General features: G+C 42.1%; 4 protein-coding genes across 9 annotated transcripts in view; 2 read left to right on the top strand and 2 right to left on the bottom strand.

The window, feature by feature from the left end:
* Window positions 1-900: 900 nt before the first annotated feature.
* Window positions 901-4,305, bottom strand: hbegfa (heparin-binding EGF-like growth factor a). 2 transcript variants are annotated; one of them, XM_085369595.1, is made up of 6 exons: window positions 4,101-4,305; window positions 3,063-3,314; window positions 2,764-2,962; window positions 2,520-2,672; window positions 2,316-2,402; window positions 901-2,199 (listed from the first exon to the last, which is right to left on the bottom strand). In XM_085369595.1, the coding sequence occupies exons 1-5, from the start codon at window positions 4,141-4,143 to the stop codon at window positions 2,330-2,332; spliced, it is 720 nt and encodes a 239-aa protein (XP_085225721.1). In that variant the 5' UTR covers window positions 4,144-4,305; the 3' UTR covers window positions 901-2,199; window positions 2,316-2,329. The 2 variants fall into 2 exon arrangements, with proteins under 2 accessions (XP_085225721.1, XP_085225729.1); XM_085369603.1 differs by lacking the exon at window positions 2,316-2,402.
* A 3,585-nt stretch (window positions 4,306-7,890) lies between these two features.
* On the top strand, window positions 7,891-13,565 carry rufy1 (RUN and FYVE domain containing 1). The gene is made up of 17 exons (XM_085361830.1): window positions 7,891-8,224; window positions 8,449-8,628; window positions 8,717-8,834; window positions 8,935-9,036; window positions 9,115-9,238; window positions 9,328-9,389; window positions 9,549-9,684; window positions 9,793-9,894; window positions 9,989-10,105; window positions 10,210-10,377; window positions 10,479-10,576; window positions 10,663-10,782; window positions 10,991-11,120; window positions 12,070-12,164; window positions 12,256-12,304; window positions 12,388-12,465; window positions 12,571-13,565. Exons 1-17 carry the CDS (start codon window positions 7,891-7,893, stop codon window positions 12,712-12,714), a joined length of 2,157 nt encoding a protein of 718 aa, XP_085217956.1. The 3' UTR covers window positions 12,715-13,565.
* A 712-nt stretch (window positions 13,566-14,277) lies between these two features.
* hnrnph1 (heterogeneous nuclear ribonucleoprotein H1) lies at window positions 14,278-19,682 on the bottom strand. Of its 2 annotated transcripts, none has more exons than XM_085361833.1 (11): window positions 19,623-19,682; window positions 18,667-18,763; window positions 18,427-18,582; window positions 18,190-18,333; window positions 16,932-17,070; window positions 15,995-16,173; window positions 15,702-15,814; window positions 15,452-15,587; window positions 15,282-15,365; window positions 15,079-15,171; window positions 14,278-14,372 (listed from the first exon to the last, which is right to left on the bottom strand). In XM_085361833.1, the coding sequence occupies exons 2-11, from the start codon at window positions 18,746-18,748 to the stop codon at window positions 14,278-14,280; spliced, it is 1,221 nt and encodes a 406-aa protein (XP_085217959.1). In that variant the 5' UTR covers window positions 18,749-18,763; window positions 19,623-19,682. The 2 variants fall into 2 exon arrangements, with proteins under 2 accessions (XP_085217959.1, XP_085217957.1); XM_085361831.1 differs by having other exon boundaries at window positions 15,968-16,173.
* A 2,315-nt stretch (window positions 19,683-21,997) lies between these two features.
* The window catches only part of ankhd1 (ankyrin repeat and KH domain containing 1), a 32,570-nt gene continuing 29,879 nt past the window's right edge, over window positions 21,998-24,688 (top strand). For all 4 annotated transcript variants that reach the window (XM_085361834.1, XM_085361835.1, XM_085361836.1 and 1 more), the window contains exon 1: window positions 21,998-22,438. In XM_085361834.1, coding sequence (XP_085217960.1) covers window positions 22,160-22,438 — 279 coding nt within the window. In that variant the 5' untranslated portion in view covers window positions 21,998-22,159. The remainder of the gene's footprint in view (window positions 22,439-24,688) is intronic.

Genomic DNA, 24,688 nt, shown 5'->3' on the forward strand with positions numbered 1-24,688 from the left:
GACCGTCCTTACCTCCATTAAACCTGTGTGCGGCATACATGACAGCATTGCTGCATCCTGCTATTTGCTGTATGTGGTCTCTCTGAATACTGTGGTATTCGGGGGCTGGTCGAGGCCTCAGATGTTGTGCTCAATCGCGTGTCTTTGAGTGCGACATCTGTTTCAGCTGCGTGAGTAATGGTGTGTGAGGCAGTGGCTAAACATCAGGTGTTTGCCGTCTTGCACATCTCAGATCTGTTGCCTTTCTCCTCCCCCCCACAGCTGGAATGAGTCCTGTATGTATCATGATTGATCTGTCAGTGAGTCTGACGATGCTGTTGTCATCACATAAAAAAACGACTAACGTCTTCACTTTCCTCACGGCTCGCTTAGACAGTCTGGCATCAGTTATTTGTTGAATTGTAAACAGTGGCACGCACAGATAACCCCAATTACATATAATAACTGAGGAAGGATTTTTGATTCAAGATCTATGAGCACTGGCTAAAAATAATAACAGCACCAATGTGCAGGATACAGGTGTCTCAGTTTAAAGCGACTGCTCACACGCCAGAGACGGGAAATAAAAACATGATGTTTGCTTTAATTGCAGATCCTGAACGAGCTAGAAGAGCAACAGCGGTGTTATCGTTATTAAGACAGGCATTAATGCACGGTCCAACTCAGGAAGCAAATGAATGACTATAAGTTTGGAATAATAAAGATTTAACCCTGCGATAGACTAGCTATCTGTCCAGGGTGTACCCGCCTCTTGCCCTGTGACATCTGGGATTGGCTCCAGCCCCACCATGATCCTGAATCGGATAAGAAAGCGGGTGGATGGATGGATGGATGGATGGATGGATGGATGGATTGAGAAATAACAGAGAAACTCCAGAACTCACATATTGAGATGTTTATTTATTTATTTTTTATTCTGCTCTGAAAAGAAAATCACAAATATAAATCACTTCAAAATTGCAGGATTTGAATGGATAAAGCACTTGAATTCACATTGTTTTTCCTTTTTTCTTGACAGCTTAACAGTTTCTCCTCTAACAATGATAAGACATAAACACAACATATTTATACCCAATTCTTTCTACAGTGCATTTCATATGTGACTCCCTTCTAAAAAAAAGAAAAGAAAGAAATACAGATGTTGAGAGCACAGTTCTTGTGGTGCTTATAATCAGTACATAGCAGTGTGCCTAATGATCAGCGTTACCTCTGAAACTGAAACCTAACGTGAAGTAACGGTCCCCGAACCTGCAGGATAAAGCCGGGTGGGGGGGATGGGAGAGAGTAAGGCTTTGCCCTCCCTCATTACCAATACTGATGTGCCTTTGAGCAATTCACTGAACCCACATTGGAGCCACTTAGTGGCTGACAGAAGAGACTGGTTGCCCCAGGGGCAGTTTCCAGGTGTGACTATGAGTAATCGTGAGTGTGGTCAGTGTTGGAAATCATCTGAACCATTGGATCATTAAAAATAATATCAAATAAAATAAAATCTCGCGTATTCAATGATCAATTTATTAACCACAGTGCTATTGATCATCTAGTGAGTGCCAGAATTAAAGTTTATGCCATATTTTTCATGAAATACTGAGCTTTTGCTTCGTTTGCTTCTGTTTCATAAATAAATAGCCTCGAATAAGAAATATAAAAACACTTTTTTTTGTTTTATTTTAAAAACTGCTAAAAGGTGGTTAAAAATCTCCATAAATACAGTTAGCTTAAATAAATAAATTAAAATTATAAATATACCGTTTACTGTACACACACAAGAAAAAACAAATCAACAAAAAAAAACAAAAAACACGTGACGGCATTGAGCAGGAAAATACAAAATGTTGTCTTTTGAGAGAAAGAGAATCCAGATTGAGCTCTGATTGTTGTTAAAAATCTCAAATAATTTCAGAGACAGAGTCAAGACGCATTCCTCCTTCTTCCCGTTCCTCGTCGCCTGATTCTCGACACACCTCCTCTGAGCGGTTTAATATTCCAGTTCCAGACCGGGAGTTTCTTCTTCTGAAGCCATCAGGAATACATTCACGTGCCCACTCTTTATTTGAACGGCCAGCAGAACATTGGGCAGACGTCCTTCTGTTCTCTTCTTTGCGTACGTTCAATTTATTTTCCTTTTCTTTTCCTCCGGGACCTCCTGTTGCTGTTCACTTTTCATTTTCAGCTGAGGTAGAATTTCTACATCTTTGCCTAAAATAAAAAATAAAAAAAAGGGGGGGGGGGGAAATGAGTGAAATCTAGTCGCACTTGATAGCGGCTGATGTCAGTCAGTGTACGTGTTTGTAGCCCTTTCCCTAACCACTCACCTCTCTTTGTTGCTTCAGTGGTTGGATGCTGACCCTAGCTTCACCTTCTCCTCATTCTCTACATCATACTCTCCCCGCTTGTGAAACCTGGAATAAACGAAAGGAAAGGAAGCTCGTTCAGTCTTCTACGTATCGCCTCGTTATTAGCTAAGATCCTAACCTGTGCATGGCTGCGAGTGCGTGCCGGGCGTGTGTTTCGCTCACCTGAGCATTAACAAAAGTCCGATGATGGTGAGGCACAGAGACGACAGCACCACCGCCACCACCGCCAGAGCTGTGGTGCGGTCGTAGCCCTCTCGGGACTGCGATGGCAGCAGGATAAACTGACACCTATCGCCGGAGTAATTATGGTGGCACCTGCGAAGAGGACGGTGAAGGGAAAACTGTTAATAATTGATCGACTTGAGGTGCGCATGATGTGCAGGTAAACAGAGAGCTAAATACTCACACGCATGATGGTTCACGGAGGTCTTTCAGGTAAGTGCAGGTCCCGTGAATGCAGTAATCTTTGTACTTCTTCAGGCAAGGATTCCTCTTCCTTCCCTTTCCTTTTCCCCTCTTCTTTCCCTTTCCTCTCGTTGTTTTTCCCTCAGTGTTTTCAGCTTCCAGGATGGTAGAAGGATCTTTGGGTTTGCTTGACATGGCAACTAAAGTGAGAAAAAAAAAACAAGACCAACAATTACATGTACTGTCTTTGTTAAAAGCCACTTAAAAGCACCAATTTAAGACATTTTTTAAGTGCCTTACCTCTTGGCAGCTGCAGTTCATAGTCTCCAGATGTGCCATCTTCATACTCTTCATAATAGTAGTAGTCATCATCGTACTCCTCCGCCTCGCCATCCTTGCTGTAATCTGCTGTTGTCGCCCTCACGCCCCGGTTCTCCTCCTCCTCTGCTCTCCTGTCTCTGGTTGTGTCCAGGAGGCTGATAACAGAGGTGTGCTGCTGCTTGTTGCTCTGGTAACGGTCTACTGCAGCACCGCTGGCCAGTCTGGACATCACTGAAGGAGCAGGAAAATCAAACGTTATGAATGAGGTCCTCTTTTGAACATATATACACCACAAAAACAAACAACAAAAATCACAATCAGAAAACTCTTCCTCTAGGGGACAACCAGCAGACAGGTTAGTGCATCAAGCTGGGTGAGCCTTCTCGGGCAAGTTGAAACATGTTGTACAGGAAGAAGCTTCAGGCAGGATTTTTTTAGGGATGCAGTAATTACCCTGCTGTTCTCTCTTAGGAAATACACCGGATCAGACATTGTCCTTAGGGATTGATTGAGTCAATGCCCAGCTCAGGATGCACTCAAAAGGACGCCAAATTTTAAACTGAGTGACTGAGTTTGACCCGCATGTTTAATGTCAAACAGACTTTCTGAGTTACTGTCCTCAAATTCGTGGACATTGAGATATCGGCCTGGCACACAGCCTTCCCCCCTCTGTATCTCATAACACACGCACAAAATGCATGGGCAGACAGTTAGCTAATGTCAGGCAAGAATATGAGTTAAAAATAAATGTATCCAGTTACATAAAGCATGCTCTAAAATAAGAGAGATGACCCCATTAGCTCCTGAATAGGCTGGCATCATGAAAACTGTTGCCTAAAAGATTAAGTTTACACGACATGTTATAGCTCGGTTATTATAGAGAGGATTACACTGACAGCCAAGAAAGAGAGAGAGACACACACACACACACACGCACGCACGCGCGCGCGCGCTAAGTGATCCATTAATGAACACAGAAGAAACACTGGTTAAGTTGCACAGGCACATGAAACGTACCCAACGCGTGAGCCAGCAACAGCGCAACAGCGAAAATCCTCATGGCTTCCAGTAGCTTTAAGTAGAAAAATTATTTAAATTAACAAAAAAAATCTAAAAGTTATATTCCGTCCACCTCTCAGTATTCCTTCCTTTTTTTTTTATATGCTTTTTCTTTTTTGTTAATAGAACTCCTCTCTTCCCCTCGCGTCCCTGCTGCTGCTGTCTCCTCTCCAGAAAGACTGGCGACTGAAGCTCACGAGCCTTTTAGCCTAGATAGATATCCCCGCCTCCTGGGTGTTGCCAATAACCACAAGAGCATGTTGCGGCAATTAATTCGTATTTTAACTCAAATTATCCATCATGTTACTTGGTACTCCCAAAGATAGAAAATAAAATACAAAAACTGTCGGGAAATTAAAAGAAACAGGAAACTGAAACTTAATTTTAAAAAAAAACAAACTAATCCTTGGTTCCTTTTGTACATATTGACTCATTCTTTCTGTCTGAGTGCCGTTATAGGGTTTGGTTGTGTTTAATCCAGGTAAATCCGGTGGTTAAAGCAGTCACAGATTTAAAGTATGCGTGTCACAGAATCAGAAGTCCAAATATTAAGTAAGATACATTAACAGTCCATACTTACATTTAAGCAAGATAATTCAACAGCGAAGCTGTTGAAGAGGAGGACAGGAAACGTAGTAATACATGACAAAATATACAACTCTGCAGTAAAAACTGGAGATCAGATGATGGGCTTCACTTTGGCTCCAAGTATTAAAAGCGCCTTTAACGGGTACGAAATGTGAGCGCCACCACGTGGTCAAGGATTACACTACACTGTTTTACTGTTTAGGTTCAGGTAGTTTCCAGAGTTAGAAACAAGCGAAATTAACTATTTATTTGAAAAATGTTTAACTTTGACTTACTTTTTTTATCAGCTTTACAGTTAGTCGTGTTTTCAAAATTTCACAACAGACATTTCAATACAAACACCACTTCTTGAAGGGCAGCTGGTTCACAGTAATGTAGACCTCCCAAATCTAAATAAAGAAAGGCTACAAAGCATCATCAGGCCACTGTGATGCCAAAGGTTACTAAAACTTAAGGCCTTTCCTGTGCGTTTCTATTTTCACTTTGTTTTGTGATAACACACGTTCTTTTCAGTTATCTCCCTGCCTTCCCCTCTTGTTTTTTTTATTTCAGGTAACTGCAATCAACTACAATGTTTTTCCACACAGACTTGGGTAATTTGAGAAGCGAGGTGATGAGGTGGTTAAAACTGTCAACTCACAACGTGAAGGTTCTTGGTTCCCAGGGCTTCTTGTCTGTCTTACTTCTCTCCATGTACTCCAGCTTCTTCCGCAGTCCACAGATGTGCAATTTAGGGTTAATTGATGATTTTAAATCGACCATGGATAAGTGTATAGCATAGTGCTGCATAAATGTATGTTTCAAATTGCTTTGAATGGTCAGTAAGTCTAGAAAAGTGTTGTATAAATGCAAGTGCATTACATTACATAGAGGAGTAATGGTAGATTTTCTAAGTGCAAAAGGAAGGACGGCAAGCTCCTAATACGTTTATTCACTGCCAGTTGATCTTTTTACTACTGGTGTCATGCAGTTCTGAGGTAACAACAATTATTCACAAGAAAATTATCTTTTGATTGCAATGTGAAATTCTCCCTTCAGCTCTCAAGTGCAAAAAATACCATCAATAGGTTAATAGCACAAGTGCTTCAACTGGATTAAAGTATAGTCTGACTTCATGGATGGCTGTGTTAACAACATTCTTAGAATTAATAATTAAAGTTGGAGTCAATTTAAAGCAACACAAAACGGATCAAATAAAGATAAAATAGATACACAATACATCAGTATCACAGCTTTTGATGTTATTACTACTGCTGGTTTTCTAGAGATTTATGGGCTTTACTTCTAAGTGCATATTCTTACGATTCCCGTCACAGTAAAGCCTCTTTGGCTAAAGCTTAACTACGTTGTAGTGTGTGTTGAGGTCACATGTAGGTCGGCTGCTCACCACGTATGGGGGTAATGAATATGTCTGCCCTTTGTACTCTTAGGCATAGACTAACTCTGATGTGACCGTAGACAATAAATCTGGTGCGCCAGAATGTCATACTAATGAGATTCTTTTAAATACACGCACAGTGATGATGCAAGTCTGATCAGAAACCGTTTATTTCCAGGCCAGGGAGCAAGAATGAGAAACAATTCTAAAAACATAATAAAATTACCACCGAGCCTAGATAAAACAATTCTAAAACTGGTAAGAATGCAATTTTCTGTATGCACTAAAAATCCCACCCAGTCCCACAACCCAGGACGAATGTTCGTTATGGGTTCACAGGCCAGAAATTCCTCTTGCGGAGCTGCGTGCATGGCAGCCTCGTCCCAGGCAGACGAGGATGAGCCTGCTATCCCCTTCTCGTCCCTTTACTGGGCCCATCACATCCCAGCTCAGCTCGCATTCTGCACTGAGTCCGTTGCTCGATCGCCTCCCCTCGCGTCATCGCCCTGTAAGTAAACAAATAGGGGCCACAACCATCGTCCTGGAAGCTGCCCTGGCTTATAGCCATGGCGACCCTCTCCCAACACGGCTGCACCCGGTGAACAACAGTGGAGACGCTACTCACAAATGCTGTCAATCACAGGCGTTGTCTCCTATTGTCGCCGTTCCCGCTGTCGGGACTGCGTCGCTACGTCACACTCACCTGTCCGTCTCCAGATGAGGCGCCGCACCCCCGCGATCAGGCAGTGATTCCCCCTATCTATCTATCTATCTATCTATCTATCTATCTATCTATGAATGACCTGGTCTTCTTGTGTTCCTTTTCATATCGTGTGCCTCTGTCATCCCAAGCCCCAGTCAGCTTCCTTTTAAAGGGTCCCTTAAACAGCTGATAGGCCACCTCTGGACACACCCATGTCTCAGGTGATCACTATCAGCTAATTTGTCCCATGCCCAGCCAGTCCACAGTGGATTAAAACAATGTCAAATAAGCCACTAAAAACCATGCAATACAAACAGAATAAAATCATGCAAATAAAAACTAAACTCACAAATAAAGACTAAAAAACAGAATAAAACCAATATAAAAGATAAATACAAATTTCCTCTGTGTGACATGAACATTCAATCTTAAGTAACATGACTTTTTCTTCTTCTCTATCTTCTTCTGTCATCTGCTTCCTTCCGCTTCCACAGCAAATGATCTGCACCCATCTCACTCCATCCTTACCATCCTCCTCTGTCAGCCCTCTGCATCTCCTCCTTCACTACATCCACAAACCTCCTCTAAGGTCTTCCTCGTTTCTCTTTTATTCTTTCCTGCCTGGCAGCTGCATTTAGCATCCTTTGTCCCATATGTCCACTATCCCTTCTCCAAACCATCTCATCCTGCCTCTCTAACTCTGTCTTCAACCCTCTCAACTCAAGGTGTCCCTCGAAAGTAATTGTTTGTCCCTACTGGTCACTCCCAATGAAAATCTTTATCTTTAGTTCTGGCTCCTGTCCTGTGACCCACACGAACCCAACACACTAACCTGAAAGGCAAAACTAAAATTTCATTGACTGTGAATAAATAAAAACGCGATCTTTAGTTATTAGATATTTGTCAGTCCGCCACTCTCCAGCCAAGTCCAACAGGTGGCAGTGATTTAACTCCAGTGTGTTTTGCTAACCGCCAATGAATCAAAAGTAAAAGAACGTCAGGCCTCACAAGCGTCGCTTATTGGTTTAAGGCGATCACGTGAATTATACGCGAGAAAGGGGGACGGGGGGAGGGCAAACATGGCTGACGAAGCAGGGGAAGTAAACACAGCTGTTACAGAGCGCGACGAAAAACAAGAACAAGATGAGCCCAAAGTTTTACGACCAGCGACTAATGGCGAACCGGATGGGGGCAGCGAGCAGGACTGGACCGAGAGGCAGGCTCCCCAGGTCGCAGAGGAGAACAGCTGGTCGGCTCCTCTCCTGTCTCTGGCTCGTAAGGCCACAGAGACGATTAGCAGCGGGATCAGCTACGCTGCCATCCAGAGAAAGCCCTCACAGGGATACGCGGCGAGCTCCCCGACCGAGAATGAGGCCGAAAGTGACCTCAGTAACTCAGCGAAAAAGCTTCCAGGTAGACTTTGATTTTTCTGATGCCTGCTAGTTAATGCACTTTAAGATCGAACCATTGCGGCTGTCACAGGCACTTGAAACACTGTATAAGTGTCAGCTGTCACATCACATGACTCCAAGATCAGACTCTTGGTTTTTTTGGTTAGTGAAGTGCTCCTTTTCCGGCTATGTCATCTGACAGAATTAACCTCAGAGCTTCTCCTTTTTTTCATGCTTTCTGTACAGTTGTTCCCCCCAAAGACTCAATGGCAATAGAAAGATCCAACCTGCTCAGCATGCTGAAGCTCAGCATCAGAGTGTTGATTCAGTCTTCTATGAGTCTGGGCAGGACGCTTGACTCGGAGTACCCTCCTCTGCAGCAGTTTTTTGTTGTCCTGGAGCACTGCCTCAAACACGGTCTTAAAGGTTAGACGTAAATAAATCTGACTTTTGCTGTTGTGCTATATTTAGCTGCCTGCATGCTGAAGTTAATTCTGCATGTTGTCTGATTCAGCCAAGAAATCCTTCATTGGTTACAACAAGTCTATATGGGGACCACTGGAGCTGGTAGAAAAGTTATGCACGGAGTCTGTCAACATCGCCACCAGTGCCAGAGACATGCCTGGCATTAAGTATGCCATTAAATGCCATTATATTATTTCTATAATAAAACTGCATCGCAACTGAGTTTAATTGTACTTATACTGTCATTCTTGTTTTTGTTTTTCTTAGGACTGGTTTGGGGAGAGGAAGGGCTTGGCTGCATTTGGCGCTTATGCAGAAGAAAGTAGCCGACTATATGAAGGCCCTGCTGGACCACAAGGACCTCCTGAGGTCAGTTACACTTGTTTTATAGTGCATTATAAACATGGGTTTCTTCCTAGCATCCACTTTACCTTTTAAATCCCTTAGTGAGTTTTATGACTTTGGAGCACTGATGTTGGAAGACGAAGGGTCGGTAATGGTGGGGCTGCTGGTGGGCCTCAACGTAATTGATGCTAACCTTTGCATTAAAGGGGAGGACCTTGATTCACAGGTTAGTGATGCTGTTTTGTAAGAATCAGTTTCACTCTGAGGAAGAGTTGGATCGAGATACAGAGTGATCTGCTCTTCTTTCCCGTTTAGGTAGCAGTCATCGACTTCTCACTTTATCTGAAAGACTCTGCTAGCAATGAGACTCCAAAAGAGTAAGCATCTACACTGCTTTACATTATTTTTTTAATCTGGACTGTTCTATATTGTTATTACTGTTTAAAGCATGACCCCATATTAAAAAATCCTTACTAAACTTTGGTTAGATATGTCTCACAACTATAAGATGGTAATTGTATCGCTCCCTTCCTTAGTGATTCGAAGATGACAGCCATATTGGATCAGAAGCACTACATTGAGGAGCTAAATCGTCACCTAAGCGGCACCGTCACTGACCTTCAGGCTAAGATGGACTCTCTAGAGAAGACTAATAGCAAGCTTGTAGAGGAGGTTAGGCGTGCTTTGTGTGTGCAGCTGTGGGACTGTGTTCGCACTGGATTGATCCTCTTTAACATCAGCTTGTGTGTGTGTGTGTGTGTGTTTTCTCCTCTTCTTCAGCTGACAGCTGCCACAGACAGAATCAACTCTCTACGGGAAGAACAGGAACAGCTGAAAAAGGAGAACGAGACGATCTTGCAGTCCAGCCAGAGAAAAGAGGAGGTGTGGGGGGGGAAAAAGTGTCTAGGACTAACTGCAGCTGAAGCCCCTCCAGATTTTAAGAAGGAATGAAAAATGCCATGTTTTTATTTTTCAGGCAGTGCTTCAGGACAGCCAGGCAGAGCTGGAGACATACAAACAGACTAGACAAGGCCTGGATGAGATGTACAATGTGGTGTGGAAGCAGTACAAGGAGGAAAAGCGAATTCGCCAGGTCAAGTATCAGTGACCTCCAGGACAGACTGAACCAACACTCCACACCTGGTGTTTTTGGGTTTTGACTCAACTCTAACTGAATTTGACTCCCTTGTGTATTAGGAGCTGGAGCGTGAACTGGAGCTGCAGGTGGGGATGAAGCAGGAGATGGAGGTGGCCATGAAACTGCTGGAGAAGGATACGCATGAGAAACAGGACACGCTGGCAGCCCTACGGCTCCAGCTTGACCAAGTCAAGACTCTCAATGTGCAGATGTTCCACAAAGCTCAGGTATAAATAGATGAGCATGATTATAACTTTGTCTTTCGCACTTACACACACACACACACACACACAGATTGCGCATTTGTCCAAATCGTGTGGTTTCTCAGGACTCGGACCGCCAAGCAGAAAAAAAGCAGGCAGAGGCCGTGCAGCTTGAGCAGAGGATGAATGAAATGGAGAACACCATGAAGGAACTTGAGCAGAGGTATGCGTGCTTGCCTAGGTTGAGATTCAGTTTCGCATTTACATTCCTTTAAATTGACGCTCCTCTTCATATTTTGTGACTCATAGACTACAGAGATCGGAGCAGGAGCGCAAGCAGAACGACCAGTCGGACGAAGACATGAAGGTGGAGCTGCAGGGAAAAGTCGATGCTCTGCAGAAACAGCTAACAGATCTCGATACGCTAAGGTGAAGAAATACAATTGTGGGTGGGGCGGGGGGGTTGAGTGTGGTATTAAGCAGTATGTAGAGAAAAGGTTCATAAAAGGGCAAAGTTGCAAATGTGATTCACCTAAAATGTTTGTTCTCAAACTTTTCAAACATTGTGTAGATCGAGTCCATGCAGTAGTTTGCAGTTTGATGACTTGAGTCACATTTTTGTGTTTTCGGAGCACAGGCTGGGGTTGGAGAACGAGCTGCGCAGTGAGAGGGAACAGAGACAGAACTTGCAAAAAGCTCTCCAGAGGGAGCAGGACAACAGCACCGAACTGCGCACACAGCTGCAGCAGCTCCAGGGCCTGCACTCGGTCAGCATCTCTCAAACACACACACAACCTGTGTCACGTTACACTTGCTCGGATCTAAATAGGCGAATTATAGCGATGGAAAAAAATGTGTGCGCTCTTGACAAATGAAGTTTTATTTTCAAAGTGAAAGGCAACCTACAGCTGCAGCTAAGATTACTCCTACACACAGGCATAAAATACTGTAATCCAATGCCAACATTTAAAATGTGTGATTGGCTTTGTAGAGACTGCTTCTAGACTCTAGCAATGAAGCTACATTGCTAGAGTTGGCTACAAGTCAGAATAAGAGCTTTTTTTTTTTTATTCTTATGTTCATTAAAAAGTACCTTTTGTAATTATGGCCTTCAAAATGCAGCAACGCCTTTCACCACCAGGGAGCAGTGTTTTACCAGTGGGTGTGTTGAGATGTTTTTGAATGTGTGGTGCTATTCTTTTAACTTTAGATACTCCTTTGTGTCCAAGGTTCTTAAGAAGCTTTTCCTTTTGTAAAAGAGAACGTGCTCATCCTGACTTACCTGGTTATTAATTCAATTGGCTTGATGTACCATCTTGTGGTACAAGGTGGTATTACAAGAAAGTACTGTGCAGCCCCAATCCAACTTCACTGAATGTCATCAACACAGTACATAGATGTTTTAGATTAAAAGTTATGCGGTTTGTTGTTGGTTATTTCTTCAAGTCTGCTGGTAACGTTTCATATTTTAAACACAGGAATTTAGAAACTGTACCTTTCAGCTTCATCACCAGCGAATTATATATTTATGCCAGATGACATTACCTTAAAGAAATAGTTTATTTTACAAAAATATTATTTGTATGACAGCTTTAACAAAGCCTCCCTCCTGTTTCATCCTCTTGTAAGCGGTGTAAGAGCATATTACAAATTCTTGAACATAAATGGGATGTTATGACCTTTTTTTCTTTTGCTTCTTATGGATCGACTTTGCAGGAGCTGCAGGAGTTGAAGCAGGAGAAGCAGCAACTGCAGCAGAAGTGCGAGCAGCAGGAACAGGCTCTACAAGAAATGGGACTGCATCTCAGCCAGTCAGTAACTGCGATGTTTTTCTTTTTTTTTTCTTACTAAGGAATGCCATTTCACGTAGGAGAATTTATGCCACTTTCATCTTTCTCAAAGGTCTAAACTGAAGATGGAAGATTTCAAGGAGGTCAACAAGGCCCTGAAGGTAAAATGTTAAAGAGTCGAGGGTGGTTTACTTTTATTGTTGACGCTGTAAGACTTGGAATGAGAAACCATTGCTCTTCTCAGGGCCACGCTTGGCTGAAAGATGATGAAGCCACTCAGTGCAAACAATGCCAGAAGGAGTTCTCCATCTCACGCAGAAAGGTACGTTCCGCCCACCCCCATTACATTTCACTTGAGAGCCGCTTCCGTTAACGTCCGCAGTCACATAAATGTTGCCACGTCACGCTGTATGTTTTGCATGCGCAGCACCACTGCAGAAACTGCGGAGACATCTACTGCAACAGCTGCTCCAGTAACGAGCTGGCCTTGCCTTCGTATCCACGGCCTGTGCGAGTGTGCGACGTGTGCCACTCCCTGCTGCTGCAGAGAAGCTCCTCCACAGGTTCCTGACGACATACCCACAGGCTTTAATGTTTTCTCCACACGCTCCAACACTGAATATACTCATTTAATGAATTTAAATACTTGTGTTATGAAAAGGAAAAAGAAAAAAAAAAGGCGGGAATGTGATTTGGTGTTCCATTGATGCAGTTACCTGAAATTCAGGCATTTTATTTGTACTGACAATGGTCGCCTTTAACGTTGACAGGATGGATTTTAATAAAAAGTAGTTTATGCAGACTTTATGCTAACGAGACTTTGCATAGACATGGAAAGGCTTGAGTATCTGCCACCAATGTTTCCCTGGGTTGGATTAACAGAGTTTAACAAATGTGGTAATCTCTTGATAAACTGGCCTTTTGATATGTGCAGTTTTTCTAATTCAAACTGTGGATGTACTGTTGGGATTTCAGCTTGAGCTGAGAATCTCTGCTGTTTGCAGGTTTGTGTACTCACAGAATGTAAAGGCACACTGCTTTCTTTATTTAGGATGATTTTCAAAATAAATTTAACAGAAATAACCTGAATATTTTACTTTTGTCTTAAAAGATTATATTTAAACCTTTGTGAAAATCCTGAATTAGAGGGGTGCATTTTTAATTCTGGAAGTGACTTTGATATTCAGCCTTGTTATGCACTTTCCCCCCTCCCCCTTTTTAAGATCAGCTCTAACCCCACTTCTGGATGCAGGCAGAATTGTGTAAATGACTGTAGAATGTTGGCAACAGCAACACTATTTTAGAATGTATTCTATCAGGATTTTATGGATCACGTCAACTGCTACAACGCCATTTTCTTAATTTGACTTCTTTTAACTTTAGATATTTGATAAATGAATAAAGCCTCCTGTTTTTCCACCACTTGTGTCAATTAGATATTCCAGACTAGTTTATTCACTTTGTGCACAAGAAATACAAACAGCATCTGAAGCAGTAGAAACCTTCATGGTAGCAGATTTGAAATGAACTTGCTCTCTGTATAGCCCTCATCCAGGAACAGAAAAAGAGCACTAACAGTCACACCATAAGAAAACAAAACATGCTTTGACCATGTTAAGTCCCAAACCTAGATTAACATTTTGTACAGGAATTTAAAATGAAGCTGAACACTATGTAAAAGGTGAAACAAGGTCCAAACATTAGAAGATACCGGACATTTTCAGTTTCTGTTCATGCACTCGGACACTAAAACGTTTTGTTAAATCCACCAGCACAGGATGAGTTAACCGTGCTTAAAGAACGGTAACACAAAACGGCACGCTTCCAGGGAAAGATAAACTTAAAGCACAGTTTATGTTATTTGTAAATCTGTGAGGAATGGGGAAGACAAACATCACTTTGACACATTTATTGTGACGAACATATGATCTCACTGCTCTCTGAAGATCACCCACTTAAAAAAAACAAAACAATAATAATACAAACCCTACCCTTTGTTTTCCCCCAAAACAACCCCACCAGACCCTATCTGAATTATTACGAGAGACTTGCATTTCCAGTCCTTTCAGCAAAATGCTGAATTAAAAAAAAAAAAAAAAAAAAAAAACTAAATGCAAAAAGAAAAAACTACATTCTACATTCCCCATCCCCCACCCAGTCCATTCATTGAGCCTCTGCTTCCTCCTCCACCGCCGCCATAGTAACTGCTTCCCATTCCGCCCTGGTTACCTAACAAGAGAGAGAAAATACACACTATAGGACCGAGGAGTTCATCAAGGAGTCACGCATAGAACGACAAAAGCTTTCCAAGTTTAAAGGGCTGAATTAGCCTGGATCCAAGATGACAGAACTACACAGCACCTTCTTCCTTAGAACCCAGTGTCATTAAATACATTACACAGCAGTTTTGGAAGCAGCTGCTTCAATTTTTTTTTTTTTTTAAATGATGGGGAATAACAGCACTCCTCTGGTAATTAACCACTGTTTCCACCCTTTGCAACACTGTAACAACCCAACTTTAGGACACTTTTTAGCTGCAGATTTTTCTTTACTGTTACTACCATATGTTAAGTAACAATATAACTATTATTTATTTCAAAGTGTGCTTCAGAATTAGCCAGCTAATAAAAGAAAGGTGTTTTACAAGGCCAGTTTAAGGTGTTACTGAATATTTATGACTTAAAAAAAACAAAAAACAAAACAAAAAACAACTTAGTAGCATCTCATTTGGTGCCAGACAGCAAACACTTACAGCTGTCACGAGTTTAAAAATAAACAAAACAGTCACAGTACACAAGGTTTTATGGCACCTTCACCTAGGACAACTTCAATTTCACTTATCAGAGAAAAGGGTTAGACTATAAGTCTTTGCTCAAACCTTTAAAGGTTCTGTAAAGAAATATATTTTAGGAAATACAACAGAGCTGACACTCACTATAGTCACTGTAGCCACCCATGTTTCCTTGGCTGCTGTATCCACCAGAGTACCCTGAGCTCAGCTGGCCTCCACTATAGGATGACTGGCTCCCTGTGGAAACAAATCCCATTGGGCTGTATGAGTAAACCAACAGATACACAAGCATTTTAAGGGAAATAACACAGGGCCCTATTTTCAATATCACTAAAACTTTGACTCACCCATGCCCCCCATCATCTGGCTGCTGTATGCTCCATTACTGCCACCTGCTGTTGAGTTCAAAAACAGCTCCACGTAGCGGTGCTCTGCAGAACAGGAACAAAAATCATAAGAATTAACACGCAGCTTTAAAAGGGTGGGGTGCTCAAGTTATTTTTTAAAGCAAACTCACGCATGTTAGCTTTATCTTTGGACATGGCTGCTACAGCATCTTCGTGTGTTGCAAACTCTACATCTGCCTCCCCGGTAACTCTGCCATCTGGGCCAATCTCAATATGGACCCGCACCGGATTCAAAGGTGAAAAGAACTAAAAAAGACGAAAAATAAATAAATGCACAAATCACAAGTGTTGTCTGCTTTTAAGCCCCTGCGGCGACACAAAAGATAACAAAGGACTGTCAGTGATCTCTCAACAACTTACATTGTAGATGTCTGTTTCTGTGGCTCTGTATGGCAGGCCCCTCATATGTACACAGTGGCCTGTTGTGCTCTGAAAGGAAGAGCCGCCATCGCCATACCGTCCATCCGATACACCTGAACATACATAAATGGAATTAACACAAGGTCTTATGAGGATTTTATCCTAATCTTATTAATTGTTATATGAATTGTTAAGCATGAAGAGACATGAGGGGGTGTTTATTTAAAAGAAACTTCATGGGTAAAGACCAGTAAATCTGATTTCACCTGCTCTCCAGTCCCACTTGGACCCACCTCCTCCGTAGCCTCCTCTGCGCATTCTGTCATAGGACCCCCCTCGGCCCATCATGTTGTAGCCGCGTCCACCAGAGGGCCGGTCATAGGGGCCGGGTCTCTGCATGCCCATAGGCTTCCTCTGGGGTTCGTAATGGGTCCGCACCTCAGCACGGCTACTCTTGAAGATCTCAATGTACCTGAGAGCATACAGATACCACAGTGAGGGCATGGAGAATGGGTGAGAAACTGCATTTGCTTAATACTGGTGAAACTGGGCTATGCAGATGCTGTCATGGTGTAGTCCATAGGTAGTAATAGATTTAAGTACTTATTGCTAGTCGTTAATAAAGAAGATTAAAAATAACTTATTTACTGATCAATAAGGAAGTTGTCCAAATTGATAAGGGCCTCAGTGAGTTTTACACTTTTCTTATGGTTACCTGAAGCGACTCAGATCTGTTTCAGTGTTTCAATAGTGGTATGTGTCGTTGCCATGACAGCTTTTGTCCTGGTTTTAGAGGCACAAAGAGAGCTCCAGCCCTTCTGCAACCCACTAAGCATTACCTGTGACAGTGGGCTCCAGATCCTTGTGTACAGTGGCCCTCTGATTTTTACTAGCAGGGAGACTCCTTACCATTTATCAACCTGGACTCATTTTTAGTGCTGAGACACCATTTGTTCTCCAAATCGGGCATGCACTCCATTTCAGGATTCGCCTCATATTTTTGAATGGTGACCAAGCACTAATCTTCCCCCTGAACATTGTGAATATATATATATTTTTTAAAACGTGGATCTAAGATAGCAACTTGTGTGTATGTGTGTGTGTGGTAAATATGACAAATATGCTTCAAGTAGCCAAGATAAATGTGTCAGTTTTGCATTTGGTTCAGATGTTGAAGGTGCACACCATAAGAAAAGCAACTTATCCAGCCAACCAACCAACCATCCCCACCTGTGCCCTATTCTTTCCTTGTGTTTCTTTAGAGCCTTTTCAGCTATATCCTGTGAAGCAAACTGCACGAAGGCCTCCCCCGTACTCCTCCCCTGGATGTCCACCGGCAATGTTATCCCATTTGGCACGATTTCCAACCCTTCAACCCAAGGACAGATAACCCCAGCAGGGGACATATTAAATCACATGCCCAATCACAGAGAGAACTTTCTCTAAAGAGAGAGATATTAGACTTATGGAAAACTCTATACATCATCACACATACCAATTCATTCCTTTTTTGTGTCTTTTTTCTTTTTCTTTTTTTAAACCAGTGACTTTCCATTTAATTTAGTTACATTTACTGTATTCTAGGGGATAAGATAGAAATGGCAGGATAGAGGAAGACTATGAAGAAGGGCACTGTGTGGGGGATATCGGGCTAGTATTAATGTGCTGATGAGGAGGGTCTAGGTGGGTGACATGAGGAAAATTCGTGGTTGCTCTTTCGTTAAATCTAAGAATTGGCATATCCTCCTGAGAACTGAGGAAACAGGAATCTTCCCATTGAACTTTTTTGGTGATTTCCTTCCTCTTTGGAGCTGAAAGAGGCCACCCAAACACATGGGATATCAATGGAAAGCCCACAATGTCCTCTATTAAGTACATCAGGACTTAATATGATAGCTCAAATAAGTCAAAGATATAGACCAGAGGGCATGAGTGAATAGGCTGGTGCTCAGGAGGATATACTGGGTTTAAAAAAAAAAAACTTTTAAAGATAAAATTATTAATACATGGTGGGGAAGAAAAAAAAAAGTTAAAAAAAAAAAATTGAAGACAGAGGCTATATCAGTGATGAGCGGGACCCACTCAATAACTAGTGTATTACCATTAGGCTGAGACTATTTTAAAATGTTTCCACATAATGGGGGGAAAATGTGAAGAAGGCTGAAGATGAAAATGAGGGGCAAAGATAGGAAAGGGTGTTTGCATAACAGATCCCTGCCCTTGTACAAAACATCAGGTCTTCAAATAAATTCTCTATTTAAACTTCAACTGGCTTCCTTTTCCAGCATCATTTCCTTCATTCATTGTTTTTAAGTGTAACCACATTAGATTGTCATTTACAATGGCATACTGACTTCTTCGTAAATTAGATGCAACAAGTTTTGGTGTCGGTAACCAGAAACAAGAAAAGGAAGATCGGAGGGGAGAAGTTTAAATTACCAGCATTAAGGGGGTTTATATTTAACCAGCGAACAAGGTTTGTTGTTACCTGAGAAAAACTGCACAATTTCCTCCTTGCTGCACCCGAAGGGAAGGCCCCGAAGCCGCACAAGCCCGTCCCCAGCTGTCTCTGGACAGTTTGGGCCAGTGTGCTTCATGACCCAGTCCATTTCCACATTGTTTGATTTAAACACTATATCAGAGAAGAGAGAAATTACTTCGCTCAAACTGGTAACTTATATAGCATTTATCAGACATTAACTCAGCTGTATGCTGTTATACGCACCTTCTACATATCTGTGACCCATCGTTTCTCTGTCCTTTTTCACTGCAATCTTCAGGTCTTCTTCTGTCTCAAATTCAACGAATGCCTCTCCGCTGGGACGCCCCTCTCTTGTGTAGGTGAAATGGATGCCACTTCCATTGTTTAGGATTTTGCACTCTGCAATCAAAATGCATTATCAGATCATTTCTAACTGTGTTACGTGCTTAAGTATTCTTTTGAAAAACAATAATGCATAAATACCTGAGAAAAACCTCTGAACTTCATCCACTGAACAGGACCAAGGAAGTCCCCGGATTCGCACTACATATCCCTCATCAGCCATGACTGGTCACGATCCCTGAAGATTATGAATAAACGCTTCTTTTAATGTGATTAACCAATACAAACTAACAAAGATACAATAATACAGAAGTCAATACCCTGGTGCTTCGTTTACTCTTTTATTTTCGTTGATCCCCTCTTCACAAGAACTGACACTGTCTCTCTAATGGGGACACGACTAATTCTGAATACAACTGCATTAAAAAAATCCGACTGGCTGGTTTATACATATACATTGACTACAATACGCCATAAAAGCTTTCCTTGATTTACTCTGAGTTATTTCAAGAAAAAGGGGCCTATGTAGCAGCGCCATCTTGAGACAGTTTCGACAGATATTTAAGAAAAATTGCTTTACTGCTCATACTCTTCCGCGGAACAAAGGTTGTTGTTGTCCAAACGTAAGTCCAGAGCAGTCGTCACAATTTCCTTATCTATCAGTACTCGCTAGCGAACTACCGGCATCCACGTAACAAAAAGCGGGAGCTCCGAGTCGGTGCCCGCTAGCAGCACAAAATCAGTAGCCAGCCACTTTCATTCGACAATATTTCCGCGATTGTTGGCTTTCGTCAACTACTTAAGAGTTCGAAAGAGCCATGTTGTTGATTTGTTACGAAATATCTCACTTACTTTAAACGCAGTGCACGGCCCTTAGCATATTAACTACCGCACCCACACAATAGAACAAAAGCGGCCCTCTTGGCCTGCGCCATGTTATTAGCATCGGCAGTTAGCTCTTAAGCTAGTACCGTTAACTAAGCTACCTGTATTAAAGCTGATTCACACATTCAAACCTGTACCTATGTACATTATGAGAAAAGTTGTTCAAACCATGATATAACCAAGTAAAACGAGAGATACATTTATCAATATACCTGATACAAACGCAGATGCAACACGCCGGAGTGTGTGTAATCAGACCTGCGTGGTGCGGCTGAAACTCTCCACTGGGTTGCCAGAATTCTCCAACCATCCCCCCTTCAGGAACCAAAACGGCGCGCCTCATCATGGCATCTGCTTCAAAAGGCCAAAAAATGACGCAAATAAAATACGTTTATAACTAATTTTATTATTTATTTGTGTTTTTAATTGTATCAAAACCGAAGAATGTATAGTTTGTGAAAGGGTGTGTAATAAATAACGTGACAGAAAGGGTGGATTTTTAAACACACCTGGCAATCCTGACGAAATAACCAAACGCCTCCAACTGGCCTGTGTCCACGCCCAAAACCGATGACGTTTCTGCTTGAGGTCTTGGCGACTTCTCCTGGCCTACAAATCCAAGTAACCCTGTTTACATTCGTCAGTAATCCTTTTCAGCTTTTTTCTTTTCTTTTTTGAGTTAGTGTATATGAATGAGCTACTTTTTATGGCAAGGCCAAAGAGTTCATGTTTATCAATGCCAGCTCAAAGTACCACACTACATCACTAAAAACAACCCATTTAGCTACAAGCCTCAACAGATATTAATTTCGTGCTAGGGTAGTTTGTAATAGTAACCTAGTTCGATGAGGCTTATTTTGATTATTGGAACTAAATGATAATACAAGCCTCAGTTACCGGTTTTGGTGACTACTATGCCTGAAAGACCATGTTTATATACAATAGGGACTGTTTCCCAGACTTGGATTGAGCTTATCCCTGAAGTAAAAACTTTTTTTCCCCAATTATAAGCATTGTCAGAGTTTTCTTTTAAGATAGGACTAGGCTTAATCCAAGTCTGGGAAATTAGCCACGGGGTCAGCAGCCCCAAGTAATCCAGATATAGACCACAAGTGACCCAGACCTGCAGCAGGGAGTTGGTTGCAAATCAGTGACACCATTAAAAAATATGTGGAGTAAATGAAGAGTGTTTGTTAACTTATTATCATTATTTCAGTAATGCTGCTTATTCAAGGTTACACTCATCTAGTATTGGTGTACACTGCTAGTTAAAACATATAAAGCACACAATTCTGGAAATAAATGCTTTAAAAAAATGTATGAATAGTCGCACAATAATCAAACACAGTCACATGGGGTTTAACCAAAGGGAATGAAATACACTGTTTTTAACCACACTCAGTCCTTACTGAATCAAATGTGATCTATAAGGTAAGGTGTAAACACAATCTAGGACCTTTGTGTAGTTCAGATGTCTTGGTTCATGGTGGTGACAACCCTGAATTCACTGGTAGTTCTGTAAGATTACATCAAACACAAACAAGGCTCCAGGTAGGCTTTTGACTTTACGAGTACATTACAGTGATCTTTTGGACTAGAGGGCAGTCCAAGTGAAGTATTTATTCATCACTGAAGTCACCATTGTGTATTTAATCTTGTACAAAAGTCGCCAAAGCACGCACAGTTCAATAAGCCTCAAGGATATCTTGTGACAAATGGACTTTCTTTCACAGTAGACATTTGGACTTGTTAGGGTATAGTGGTATACAGGTGTATTAATGTTGGCTGCATTCCTCTCATGGGAGGGAAGGTACTGTTTTCATGCGTGGTGTTTCACTTTCAGGACTTATCGGGACACACTGAAAACAGAACAAATTCTCAGATCTCTTCTCTGGAAGACATCATTCCCGTTAGATGACCACTCAGAACTACTTTACATGTATTTGTGCAGACAATTTACCCAAATTAAATAAGTGGACCAGCAAAATGTCCCACCCCATAAAACCCCACAATGAGAACCACTCATTTTGGAGGTTATAGTTTCAGAGCATCAATTAACTTATCTGTGAATGAAAAGTTTGTTCATCATACAGCATTGTTTGTTAATTTTTGTTGTTTTTGTGTGCGTATTTTTGCTAAAAAAATATTTTTTTGTTTCTTTAAATTATTATGTATGATTACCAATAAATTATTTAACTGCATTATATTTAATTGGAAGCACTCAATAATGACTTGATACCCGTTATTTCACATTTAAAAAAATCACACTAAATGATTCATTATAATTTACAAAGAGTGTCAGTACACTTTCGAAGTAGTCCTTATGTGCAAACGGTATCCCAACATGAGTTTACATCAACTAGTAAAACTAGCAACTAGTTAAGTTGGCCTACCATGTCATGTCTTGACGTTCGTTCTACTGCCTCGTGATATTGGTAAACCTAACATGACGTCGCGGGCTCATTTTGACAAGCATCAGCTTTAACCAATAGAAGAGACATGTCTCTCCTGATGAACCAATACGGTCGAGAGGATTTTCCACAAGGGCGGCGTTTCTCAGAAACTGTGCGTATCGGGTTAGGTTGTTAGAAAGTTAATGGCTGGGGGAAAGAGATCCTCCTCAACCCTCGCTTCGGGAGAGTTTCTGGATTCCCTGAAGTAAAATCACGCGAATATTCCACAAGAACGCGCCTGGACAGACATTTAAGTCAACAACTAGCACGTTAACGCACGTATCGTGAACACAAGTATGCAGGATGCAGTAGCCGGGACGGCAATGCTGACGGACGGCTTCGAGGACGAGATTGACTCGGTGACTCCTCGCTCCCCAGTGGCAGGGATGGGGGTAGGAGCGACACCAGGAGGAGTCGGACTAGGGGGCATTGGGATTGGTGTAGGTGGAAAGAAAGTACGTTTGTACGGCGAGCCAGGCGGGCCTGCTGCCGAAAGACTGGATTTCAAACTAGCGGCCGCAGCCGTCCTCTCTTCGGGTCCAGGATCCGGCAGCGACGAAGACGAGGTTTCAGAGGTAGCTACGCTAAGCTAGTTAGCTAAGCCTAACCATAGAGCTAGGCAACATTCCTCTCCTAGCGCGAGCTGGCTCCTAGCTAGCACATTAGCTCGCAGTTGGCAGCCACCCCCTCCCAGGCCGCTAAAATTACGTAAAATTAACCAACCCGTCAACAGAATAACACCCCTCGTCAGTTGAGACGCTTATGGACAGTTTACTGTCGATCATGTTTGGTGAGACAGGAGCAGTTGTTCACGCCAACCGGCTGAAATGTTTTATTTATGCAGCGCAGGCTGTGGCCACGGCCTAGTTCGGGTGTAAGCGACGACGGCCTCGTTTGGAGCTGTCGTCTCGCAACACCCATCACAAGTTTGCAAGCTATCCAGCAGCTTTCCAGCCACGGCAAATGGATGATGCCCACAAACCCACGGACGTACACGGCCAGCTAAATATCTACCATTTCATAGTTGTGGTGCAATTACGTCACTTTTCCCACCACACCATGTAAATCAACACCGATTGTCCCTTAGGCTAACTTTTCGATAGGTTTAGATTCGGATTTTTAAAAATATAATTATTTTGCTGCTCGTATTTCCACAGTCGGTGTCGACTAATTAGCTAACTGGTCTTCCAGCCGTTCACCTAGGTCGTTCAGATGGCCACGGTGACTGTCAGCTTTATTTGCGTTGTCACATTTTGAGGGCGATTTGAGTTCACGTTGAGAGGTGTCCAACTTTCAATGTCACACACGGCGGACAGGTGTGACTGCATCCCGTCAGCTAAACGCACTTTAGACATGTTTTGTCATCTGGGATGACATAGTTTAAATTGTGTGTAAAACCCTCAGTCACCCTGTCATATATGCATTTCAAATGCACGTGTGGCAGAGCCACATCTTAGGGGATTTTTGTCAAAATCTTCAGAGCTATAGTCACTCATCAAATGCCTCGCTATTTTATTATTTTTTTACAGCGTCCGTTTGAACGTTATGAGACTTTGCAGCTTTACTGTTCCCATATAATTGAGTTTACCATATCGTATGACAGCAGCAGACACTGAAATGGAAGTTGTTAGACTGCTTGATTTGCACAAACTTGTCAGATGTCCATGTGACTTTTTTCATGGCAACTTGAGGGTTAGTGTACGGTAGTTTGTACTATTTAAAAAAACGCTTCCATTGAAAAGTTCTTGGTGTTCAATGAACCTGCACCAAGGAGCACTGGACCTGTGGAGCTGTCTTGTTTATGGATGGCTAGTATGTGACCAGTGGATTCTCTGTCTAAGACACACTGCTACACCTTTGATAGACAAGTGAGGGTGTTAGCTCATCCAGCTGTCAATATATCCTGCTGTTTTTGCCTGAACATTAGCTCAGCTGTGTAGCAGCAGCAGAAAAAAATATTTAATTTGTCACTTGCCTCAAATTGCAAAGGCATGTCATTGCAATCATGTTTTCTTGCTCACCCAGTCTACTTTATAAGGCTGAAAGGGAGCATTTGTTGTGGTGTTTCACTCCTGTGGAGAACACGCTGCACTGGGTAGTAGCAAAAATCTGAGCCCCAGGATTAAGTAGATGCCATTCTAGGCCTTTCCAGCTCTGTGGATACCAACACTGGGAACTGTAGTTCATTAATACTGAAGAGTGATACCCATTGTTGATGATAAAGGCCTCTGTAGAACTACATCCCCCATGGACTGTTGTGCACTGCACTCCTTTCATATAGCTGAATTCCTCCACATTGCTGAATGCTGACTCCCTCACAACAGTTTCTCTCTGGACCAGACCCCGAAAGTCTGCTGCAGCTTGTGTGTGTGGACATAGAGATATTGGTTCTTTCTCAGGTTTTGCTGGGGGTTGTTTGAAAATGACCAGTAATTTATTCAAGATCATATTTAGAATCATACCTTTCCTGGTAGTCTCTCTGTCTGAGGTAATGTTTGTGGTATTTATATTGGTTAGTAGGTAATCTGTATACCAGACCTACTGTACCATAAATACTTGATCAAATGCAATGAATCCCCTTGCATGAAGCCCTGCACAGATTATTTATATATCCCATGTTGGTGTTCAGACAGTTTTGTTTACTTCACCTGCTTTTTAACAAAATCATTTCCACAGCTATCTGGATACAGTTAAGATGTTACTTTGAAGATGCAAACAGAATTAAACATCCAGCTGTCAAAGTCTGACTTAAAAAAAGACGCTTTATTATTTTTTTCTTAGTTATTTGTATAGGTTATTTGTTTATATCTGTGATTTGTCATACT

This window comes from Diplotaxodon limnothrissa, linkage group LG2 (assembly GCF_057381915.1).
Source record: "Diplotaxodon limnothrissa isolate DT_005_m linkage group LG2, D_limnothrissa_male_GT1.1, whole genome shotgun sequence".
Classification (NCBI taxonomy): Eukaryota; Metazoa; Chordata; class Actinopteri; order Cichliformes; family Cichlidae; genus Diplotaxodon; species Diplotaxodon limnothrissa.

Coding starts and splice junctions, on each gene's coding strand:
- hbegfa (XM_085369595.1), bottom strand. CDS start 4,143: ATGAGGATTTTCGCTGTTGCGCTGTTGCTGGCTCACGCGTTGG. Junction 3,315..4,100: donor GTTGCTGGCTCACGCGTTGG/GTACGTTTCATG, acceptor CTGCTCCTTCAG/TGATGTCCAGACTGGCCAGC. Junction 2,403..2,519: donor GGACTTTTGTTAATGCTCAG/GTGAGCGAAACA, acceptor CGTTTATTCCAG/GTTTCACAAGCGGGGAGAGT.
- hnrnph1 (XM_085361831.1), bottom strand. CDS start 18,748: ATGGCTGATGAGGGATATGTAGTGCGAATCCGGGGACTTCCTTGGTCC. Junction 17,071..18,189: donor AATTGTGCAGTTTTTCTCAG/GTAACAACAAAC, acceptor CTTGGGTTGAAG/GGTTGGAAATCGTGCCAAAT. Junction 15,815..15,967: donor CAAGTGGGACTGGAGAGCAG/GTGAAATCAGAT, acceptor ATGTATGTTCAG/GTGTATCGGATGGACGGTAT.
- rufy1 (XM_085361830.1), top strand. CDS start 7,891: ATGGCTGACGAAGCAGGGGAAGTAAACACAGCTGTTACAGAGCGCGAC. Junction 12,165..12,255: donor ATGGGACTGCATCTCAGCCA/GTCAGTAACTGC, acceptor TCTTTCTCAAAG/GTCTAAACTGAAGATGGAAG. Junction 12,466..12,570: donor TCTCCATCTCACGCAGAAAG/GTACGTTCCGCC, acceptor TTGCATGCGCAG/CACCACTGCAGAAACTGCGG.